The sequence below is a fragment of the Aotus nancymaae genome, unplaced genomic scaffold, assembly GCF_030222135.1.
Source record: "Aotus nancymaae isolate 86718 unplaced genomic scaffold, 86718_ANA_hifiasm-v0.15.2.pri h1tg000057l, whole genome shotgun sequence".
Classification (NCBI taxonomy): domain Eukaryota; kingdom Metazoa; phylum Chordata; class Mammalia; order Primates; family Aotidae; genus Aotus; species Aotus nancymaae.
The window spans coordinates 37163068-37172824 of NW_026988471.1; the positions used below are offsets into that span (position 1 = coordinate 37163068).

Sequence of the window (9757 nt, forward strand, 5' to 3'; positions counted from 1 at the left end):
AACACCTTCCAAGTTGCCTATTTTGAAAATCATTTTTTAGTTCAAAGTCTATTTTTAGTTCAAAGTTTATTTATTCCTAAATAACCACCCATTGTAGTAATAACTACCTTCAACAGAATACTTGGCAATGGGTTAAGCACTTTTAACACATTTGACACTTACAATAAGCCTATCATGAACATATTATCAGCATTTTACAGATGAAGTTTAAAACTTGCCTACCACCCTTGGCCAAACTAAATCTCTGTCCACATTACGGGAAAAAATCGTAACTTTTTATTGCAAATATACACATTATATATAATAGCATAATAACACAAGTAGTCACACTGGTACACACTTACATACATGTTACTGTGTCTTAAGACTGTTTTACCAACTATAAAGTACTACAAAACACTTGCATCCTATCATCTGTTTCCCATGACAGCCCTGTTACAGGATTATCATCACTACTAAATATGAGGGCTCAAGGTTCAGATAGCTTAAGTAAACTCACTCATTTGATTTCTCCTTCTTTTTCTACTACATTATCCTCCCTATGACTAAAGAAGCATTGCCACCACAATCAGAGCATCTTTGCAATAAAGATAAAATGTACTAGAGGCCCTAGAAAAGTATCTTTCACCAGTTACATACTTCTGCAACAAGTTATTAGAATTACTGGCCAACAGGATACCCAGCTAGCCACTAAGTGGTTGTTTGGGTGCCAATCATAAAGTTGTATAAACAGGAGTTATATGAATAACTTTTATTAAGCTTGTAGCTTAGCAAAGGAATCCCCTTGATTCTACTTGTATGGGTCAGAAGACCAAATCCAAAGTAAGTCAAAAGTACATATTATCTTCTTGGGAAAATAGAGGATGCTAGTCTTGGATGACTTAAAAGTTGTTTCTAGTAACTATCATCAGACCATATACCACACAGCCATTTGTCTCAGAGTAGGTAGGCTACTTAAATACACACATTTTTACAAAACTGTATCCAAGCTTAGCAATATGTGTATACACCCAAGCACACAAAAGTATGTTTATCATAACTTGGAAAATCATTTGTAAAAGTTATTTTGGTTTTGCCCTTCTGAAGACTTCATGCTTCTCCATGTCCATAACTAACAGAATTGTTCTACTTCCTTTACTAATTGTTCAACTTAAACATCTACGAAGTATTATCCTATTGCCATCATATTTTCAAGTTGGTATTTTCTTCCTCCTATCCGTTTTTAAAGCCATAGAGAAAGCCCTCAAGTGTTCTGTATCATGGGTGGTGTGGAGGACTAAAGGACAGGAAAAAACCTACTAATGAATTCACTGAGGGATCAAGTTCAGTTATTCTATGTTCACATCTACGTTCCTTAAAGTAAATAACACCCAAGTTTTCTAGAAAGTAAACAGTACACCTGGACTTTGAAAACCCAAAATGTCTACAAAATCAGAATACCATTTTACACTTTGGCCAGATACAGTGGCTCACGCCTGTAATCCCAGCACTTTGGGAGGCTGAGGCAGAAGGCTCACAAGCTCAAGGGATCGAGACCATCCTGGCCAACATGGTGAAACCCCGTCTTTACTAAAAATACAAAAATTAGCTGGGCATGGTGGCACACGCCTGTAGTCCCAACTACTAAGAAGGCTAAGGCAGGAAAACCACTGGAAACCGGAAGGTGGAGGTTTCAGTGAGTGGAGATCGCGCCACTGCACTCCACCCAGCCTGGTGACAGAGCGAGACTCCGTCTCCAAAAAAAAAAAAAAAAAGAAGAAAGAAAGAAAGAAAAGAAAAAGGCTACTTCCCTGCACCTATCTGGAGAAAATCCTTGTTCTATAAAGCTCTAAACCACCATTACCAAAAAAAGTTTAACTTCTACTTCTATCCCTTACGTTTCTGGCTCTTAACTTTAAGAGCCTGCCAAACAGCTTTGCTTACAATTGTGTGTGTCAAACAGGTCTTCCAAATGAGCATAAACAATTTTTTAAGACATCTTGCTATAAAGTCCCAAAATTTAAAAAATATATGTTGAACTCCAGCATCATCAGACTAGTTATCAGTCTCTTGGTACTCTTTGCAGCTGCCTAATACCAATTGTGGAAAAAGCATAATTTTGGAAAAGGTCTAACAATTTCAAGAAAGTTACTTATACTTGTGAATATTCCAAAACGTTAAAGTTACAATACAGTCACAAAAAAACAAATCCTGAAATACACCTATGTGTACTTGACTTCAGGCCATAATCTTATTTTCACTCATGGTTTCTTTTCCCTATAATATCTTTACTGTAAGGCAGCTCCTTCTCCCTAAATAATTTCCAAGAATTTTAAAACTTTACTAAATAGATTTAATCATTTCTACAGAATCCTATCAACTTATTTGCTTTCTAAAGATCCAACATTCCTAAAAAGAATAAACACAAAGCATCTTCCTAACACTAAACTACTGAAGTGACACTTGACTCACCCCAACTTGGTTTCTGAAGTTTATTTCTCCAGGAAGCAGAGGGAGACAAAGAGTTTCTACACAGTCAAAAATGGATGAGTCCCTGTTCATTCACAGCCTGTTTCTTCTTATTTTAAACACGAATTCTATCAAGTTCATTTAGTTTTTAATTCATTAAAGAGTGACTCGGAGCAAATTAGCAGGTACAGGGGCTGTTTTAGGCAACCATTTGCTAGGAATTATCAAGTGAAGGTCTTCCTGCCCCGTTCAAAAAAAAAAAAAGGACAAAAACGTATGAGTAGCAGACAAAAGCATTTATTAAATAATAAATAGTGGACCCTATTTTAACAACAGTCTGAAGAGTATCATCTCTTCTCAAGGTACCACAGCACAAAAACGACGTTCATAACCAAAACTAAAGTATAAATTTGTTTCTTCTAGTAAGATAAATACACAGAATATTTTGAAACCGTATCTAAAACACTTAACTCAAAAAAGAGGAAAGAAAGAAAAGAACACACACTTCCTCCCCTAGGGTCCAACAAAAAGATCGAAATTAATCCATCCGCATTCCAAAGCAACTAATTACTTGAGAAATCCAACCAGCAGAGAGATCTAAGGCGAAGCCTCTCTTCTTTGATAGTGTTTTATTCTACAGAGTGTTACCATTGTACAGTTCTGTCAAGTGTTTTGGTTGGCACACAATAACAAAATAAGCTTTATTTCCTTTTCTTTTTCCCTTAGCAAAACCCCAGCCTGTCATCACCTCTGACACGCGCCAAGGACTACCAGGAATGATAAAGTATATTTCAAATAAACCTTCCTATTAAAGTGAGTCCTTGTGGTTAATATAATACCAAAATGTTTTACATCTTAGCCAGCAAAACCTTTACAGACTGTAAAAAAAGAAATCTTAAGACACGAGCTCGTATTTAGTGTATTTAATAATAAACTCTTAACTTGGCCGTACTTACCAAACCGTAGGCTTTTACTATTTATAAGCCTTTGAAAAAACTTTATGCCTTTCTTAAGTACCATCAAAATTTTCAATCAGAATTTCATGCGATCAATTCGCACCACAGTAAGAGATCAAATGCTAAACTCCTATAAATAGGGGTGTTATGAGTGAGAGGGATACACAACACTGCGCTGCCAACGCAACTGCGTCTTAGAGGGGGCAGGGGCGCTCCTTGTACACGTACAGTAAGAGCTCACATTCAGCAAAACCAAGGAGCCAAGGATCAGGTGACTTCACACCACAGATACTTTCAGAGTGATCAGGCCTTACTACCGTCCAAGTGACTCGTAAACGGCTCATAACCCCAGTTTGACACGAAAATTTGGACTTGCACACTAGCCACGCGCAACCCGCGCGAATGGGTTCGGGGGCCGAGGAGCCCCGAAACGCGAGCCCGGGGCAGAACCCTGGCTTGAGAACTGCGGTTCCCTCCAGGAACGGTGTCTAAAGAGCTTTTGGACCCGGCAACAAGGTGTCCGCTCCCCGCGCGACCTCGTCCTCCGCGGGGCCCATCGCGCCCCGGCCACCCATTCCTCCTTGTCCGCGCAAGGGACCGAGGGCAGGGAGCCCGCCAGCTAGCGGGTCGCCCCGCCACATCCGGAGATCGCCGGGCGGAGCGGCGCCGCAGCCGACCTCCCTGCGCCCCGGGCAAGTGGCCACGGCTCAAGGCCGCCCCCTCAGGTCGGGGTGGACGCGGCGGCAGCCACGCGGCGGGCTGGCGGGCAGGGGGCCGGGCCGGGCGCAGACGCGCGCGCCGCTGGTTCTCCAGCAGCTACCGGAGCCGGGGCCCGTGGCCCGCCCTTTCAGGCCGCGCGCTGCGGGAGCGCGGGGCGCGGCTGAGGCTAGGCCCGGCGGGCAGGCGCGGCGGCGGGAGGAGACCAGAGACAGTCGCGGACTCCGACCCCACCGCCTGCGGCGGGTGCCCGCGAGCCAGAGCAGCGAGAGTCCTCTCCCCACCAGGGCCCCGCGGCCTCTGCCCCGCTGGCCCGTACCTAGGGAGGTCGTGGACGAGACGTGGTTAACCGCGGCGCTTGGGTCGCTGGTCCGCCTTCGGCGCCGCAACCCTTGGTGCGGCTGCTGCCCTCGCGCTGCCTCGTCCCCCTCCGCCATCTTGTACCGATTTAAAATTAACTCCCCACTGACGTCAAACGCCGCCGCCGCTTTATCAACCTCCCGGGAGCCGGCGGGGCCGCCGGCGGGTCCTAGCGCCGCCCTTGCACGTATCTCCTCGCCCTCCCTCCGCCCACGCCCCGCCCAGCGCTCGCTCGCTCCGCCCACGCCCTGCCCGCCTGCTGTTCTTTCTCCCCCGCCCCAAGCTTCTGGGCGGACTACCCCGCCGCCGCTGTCTCACACCCCCACCTCCCTGAGCTCAGCACCACACCCCCCTTAGCGCTGGGCCAGGCTGTGCAAACGCCGAAGGGATCTCCAGAGAACTAAGTCCCTTCCTCCCAATTCGCTTTACATTTCTAATCATTGATTCGTGCGTCCTGCACGTGAGGTGGCTTTCGCACCCCTTCTCTCCTTTTCATCGCCCCCTCCTCATCACAGCCATTCCCCTTCTCTCTCCCCACCCACCCAACAAGCCGTTGCCAGTGCCCAGCTTTTCCTCTTGATCTTTTCTCTCCTCTCCCAAGTCCCTACTGTTGCTTCCCCTCCCCCTGCCATCCTAAGATTTGTTTGCATTCTCTCCCCATCTACTTATAAGACCTTCCCCCATCTTCTCAACTGTGTATACCCTGTGCTCCTAGCACCTTGCACAGACAAGCCAGAAAACACTCTAATCGGAAAATGAATCGTGGCAGATTCTTTACTAATTGTGATGAACCTTCTTCTGGGGATCCAGTGACATCCAGAAGAAAGTTCAGGTCACTTTTTAAAATACAAATCAGCCTGTGGAGGCGTCCGTGAAACGTGATCCCTATTGGATTTTTACCATACCGTGCCAGCTGCATTAGAAATTCCTCTTCTCCAGTAAAAACAGATGTCCGGGTGTACAAACCCCTGTTTTGTCCAGGTCTTCTCATAAGTCTAAAATTCACAGCCTGCACGATCTCTAGAAGAGCACGGGTGTTATTGAAGCTTCCAAAATACCATTCTAGGCCTGGTGCGGTGGCTCACGCCTGTAATCTCAGCACTTTGGGAGGCCGAGGCAGGCGGATCACCTGAGGTCAGGAGTTCGAGACCAGCCTGACCAACATGGAGAAACCCCGTCTCTACTAAAACTACAAAATTGGCCGAGCATGGTGGCGCATCCCTATAATCCCAGCTACTCGGGAGACTGAGGCAAGAGAATCGCTTGAACCCGGGAGGCAGAGGTTGCAGTAAGTCGAGATCATGCCATTACACTCCAGCCTGGGCAACAAGAGTGAAACTCCGTCCCCACACACACACACCCCCCAAAAAAATACCATTCTGGAGGGATTTTTGTTGAACTATTTCAGGGTTGTTTCTTCATTTTTCTGTCTTTGAGGAAAAGGGTTTAGAGCTCCTTCTGGACTTTCTAACTCCCTGTATCCTGGTTCAATGTCCCTAGGGCAGCCTAACCAACTACATGCTTGCTAATGGATTTCCTTTCATAATTTCTGTATGCAACACCTATTTAATATTGTCCATGATCTACTTTATGCCACGTATCATCTTAGACATCAGAGAAGATGGGAAAAAATGAGGTTTTTTGCCTTCAAAGACTAAACTTCCATTTAGAATTAACAGTGAAGTTAGCCCTGACGGTCCCCCATTAGGGACCCCTGGAGAGAGAAGGTGATTCCCAAGGCTGCATCACCGGCCAGTTGGCCTCCTAACTGGTGTCCTTTCTGCTGTTAGACACTGTTTATCTCATACATCACTGCTACTACCATGCCCTGGACAGACCCACAGCTCCTGACTCCAAGGAGTGTAGAAAAGCCAAATGCAAGCACAGTGAAGACAGTAAGTGAGCATTGGTCCCACAATTGCCCCAAATCCATATGTTTAAAAAACCTTCCTCCATTTTCCCCAGTAAGCAGTTCCTCTTCAAGTTCTTACACAGTGAAACTTCAGTGTTACTCCAGACCTCTCCGTCTTCCCTCCCCTCTTCTCCCAGCAGGTCCCATGTAAAGTCAGTTCTGACTTGTAAATCTCTCTCCAGCTTATCTCGCGTCCATCTCCTTAGCCCCTTCTTGAGTCAGGCACTCCCTTTCTCCCACTAGACTTATTGTAACAACTTCCTACTGTTCTTCCTTCTCCTGTGGGTTCTCCACACTGACACCAGCTGGAGTTTTCTTTTTTTTTTTTTTTTTTTTTGAGATGGAGTCTTGCCCTGTTGCCCAGACTGGAGTGCAATGGTGCAATCTTGGCTCACTGCAACCTCCGACTCCCGGGTTCAAGCAATTCTCCTGCCTTAGCCTCCTAAGTAGCTAGGACTACAGGCGCATGCCATCACGCCCAGCTAATTTTTGTATTTTTAGTAGAGACAGGGTTTCACCATATTAGCCAGGATGGCCTCGATCTCTTGACCTCGTGATCTGCCACCTCGGTCTCCCAAAGTGCTGGGATACAGGCGTGAGCCACTGCACCCAGCAGTCTTTTTCTTTTTGGAGTTTTCTTAGATGCAAATCTGATCATGTTGATTTCTCTGCTCAGGATGAAGTCCAAACTCTTTAGTACACTTGACAAGGCCTTTCATAATTTAGGCTTTGTCTATATATTGAGCCTCATTTTTCACCACTCAAGTCATTCATTCCTTCATTCTTTCATTTAACAAATAAGTCCTGACTCTGTTGTGAGTGCTGAAGACCCAAGTAATGAATGACATCAACAAAATGGGTTTCCGTGGATTTTGTTTCTTTCCACACCCTACACAGACCTCTCCGCCACAACAGTGTCTGCCTTGCCCAGGGTATACCACCAGCACCTAGATCAGGCCTGTGACATAGCAGAGCCTCAATAAATACCTGTGGAATGAATGAGTGAGTAAATAAATAAATGAATGAAGGGTTTACAATTCTACCACTGATTCACTTAATGCTTCTAAACCTCTAGGTCTTTGTATTTTATAACCGTGGGATTCTTAGTGGATCAAATCAAATAATGTACAAAGAGTATTTTCTTGACTGTAAATAGCTACCATTTACAGAACGTTTGCTGTTCCAGACGCTGTTCAAATAACTTTATGTATGTTAAGTCATTTAATCCTTACAACAATCCTAAGAGGTAAATGCTAATACTATTTTTATCTTAGAGATGGAGTTGCAGGCACTGAGAGGTAAAATAACCTGCCTAAGTGGCAGAATTGGCATTTGAAGATAGAGCTTATGCTCATTCCCACTGTGATATTATTCAGCTTATAGACTATATGTTTCTAGAAGGCAGATTCATAGTTTATCTGTAGCAGGTACTCTGGGGTTCTGCCTTCAGTTAATGTAAACTGTATCCAAAGCTATTTCTGCCAAATAAGCAACTTAAAAAATTTTTTTAATCCTATAAGAAAAAAAATGGGCAAAAGACATCCACACAGGCAAAAGACATTGGGCACAATGGTTCACGCCTATTATCCCACCACATTGGGAAGCCAAGACAGGAGGACTGCTTGAGGCCAGGAGTTTGAGGCTGCAGTGAGCCATGATCCTGCCACTGCACTCCAGCCTGAGAGAGATAGCAAGATGTTGGCTCTAAAAAAAAAAATTAATTAATAAAAAAATAAAAATATATCTACAGACAATTCACAAAATAGTATTCTGGAAATGGACATTAAACATATGAAAAAATGTTCATTTTCAGTCATAAAAGAAATGAGAAATGCACTGAGACACCATTTCTCACCCATCAGGTTGGCAAGCTTCTTTTTTTTTAAGTGGAATTTTGCTCTTTTTGCCCAGGCTGGAGTGCAAACAGCATGATCTCGGCTCACTGCAACTTCTGCTGCCCAGGTTCAAGTGCTTTTCCTGCCTCAGCCTCCCAAGTAGCTGGGACTGCAGATGCCCATTACCACACCCAGCTAATTTTGTATTTTTAGTAGAAACAAGATTTCACCATGTTGGCCAGCCTGGTCTCAGACTCCTGACCTCAGGTGCTCGGCCCACCTTGGCCTCCCAAAGTGCTGGGATTACAGATGTGAGCCATGGTGCCTGGCCTGACAAGCACTTTTTAAGTTTATGATTACATGCTGTCAGCAAGGGTCTGGAGGAAACAGGTACTCTCATACATTGCTAGTGAGAATACAAAATAGTATAACCTTTATGGAAAAGAAATTGACAATATCCAACAAACCTCATTTGCTTTTACACTTCAACCCACTAGTCTCACTTCTGGGCATGTACTCTCACAGTGAAGCACTTTGCAGCTGTTAAAAAAAAAAAGAAAGAAAGGGCTGGGTGCCGTGGCTCACACCTATAATCCCAGAACTTTGGGAGGCCGAGGCAGGCGGATCAGGAGGTCAGGAGTTCAAAACCAGCCTGACCAACATGGTGAAACCCCATCTCTACTAAAAATACAAAAATTTGCCAGGAGCGGTGGCATATGCCTGTAATCTCAGCTACTCAGGAGGCTGAGGCAAGAGAATGGCTTGAGCCCAGGAGGCAGAGGTTGCAGTGAGCCAAGATCGCGCCACTGCACTCCAGCCTGGGCAACAGAGGGACACTTTATCTTTTAAAAAAAGAAAGAAAGAAAGAAAGAGGGAAGGCAAGATGAACCCTATAGAATGGACTAAATTGGAAGCATTGATACGGACTCAAGATTTCTAAAATATGTATATGTTTGTGTGTGCAAGTGTATATATGCATGTAAGTGTATATGCATACATACAGATGTATATTTGCATATGTCCTTGTGATAAATGATTTGGAGAGCTCACTTTGTCAATACACTTTCTGTTTTATCATTGGCCTGAAAAACATAGTATTTGAAAAAGAAGAAGACAAAGAAGAGCAAAAAATCTTTACAAGGATTGTTCTACAAATATTTATTCGCTGTCATTTACTCACTAAAAAACATTTGCTGAGGCACATAGAAAAAAGAAACCATTTACAAACAGCACAGCATAAGCCTTTTGCTAAATTAAGGTTGATACAGTCAACAACAATAAAAGCTACCTAAATCCTTACCAACCTGTAGTGTTCACCTAAGCCAAATCACCCTCTATACTTAGCGGAGGCACTCCTTTGGAAGATATGGAACATCCTACATGTAATATGTAATAAAAGACCTTATGGTTTCCCTCACTGTGCCTTCAGTTTTAAGGAATCCAATTCCATCTATTAATCTAGGTTGCTACTCTGTGTGTTTTGCATTTTGCTTTGCTTTTCTCTTTTCTTTTTGTTTCTTTTCTTTTCC

The 9757-nt window shown here is 44.1% G+C and overlaps 1 protein-coding gene across 4 annotated transcripts in view; it reads right to left on the minus strand.

Moving 5' to 3' along the window:
* ATL2 (atlastin GTPase 2) overlaps positions 1-4569 on the minus strand; it is a 77189-nt gene extending 72620 nt beyond the window's left edge. For 2 of the 4 annotated variants that reach the window (XM_012475512.3, XM_012475511.3), the window contains exon 1: positions 4441-4569. In XM_012475512.3, the coding sequence (XP_012330935.1) occupies positions 4441-4558 (118 nt within the window). In that variant the 5' untranslated portion in view covers positions 4559-4569. Of the gene's footprint in view, positions 1-3404; positions 3503-4440 lie in introns of those variants that run through there. The other 2 variants (XM_012475514.3, XM_012475513.3) reach the window with 2 other exon arrangements.
* Positions 4570-9757: the final 5188 nt, after the last annotated feature.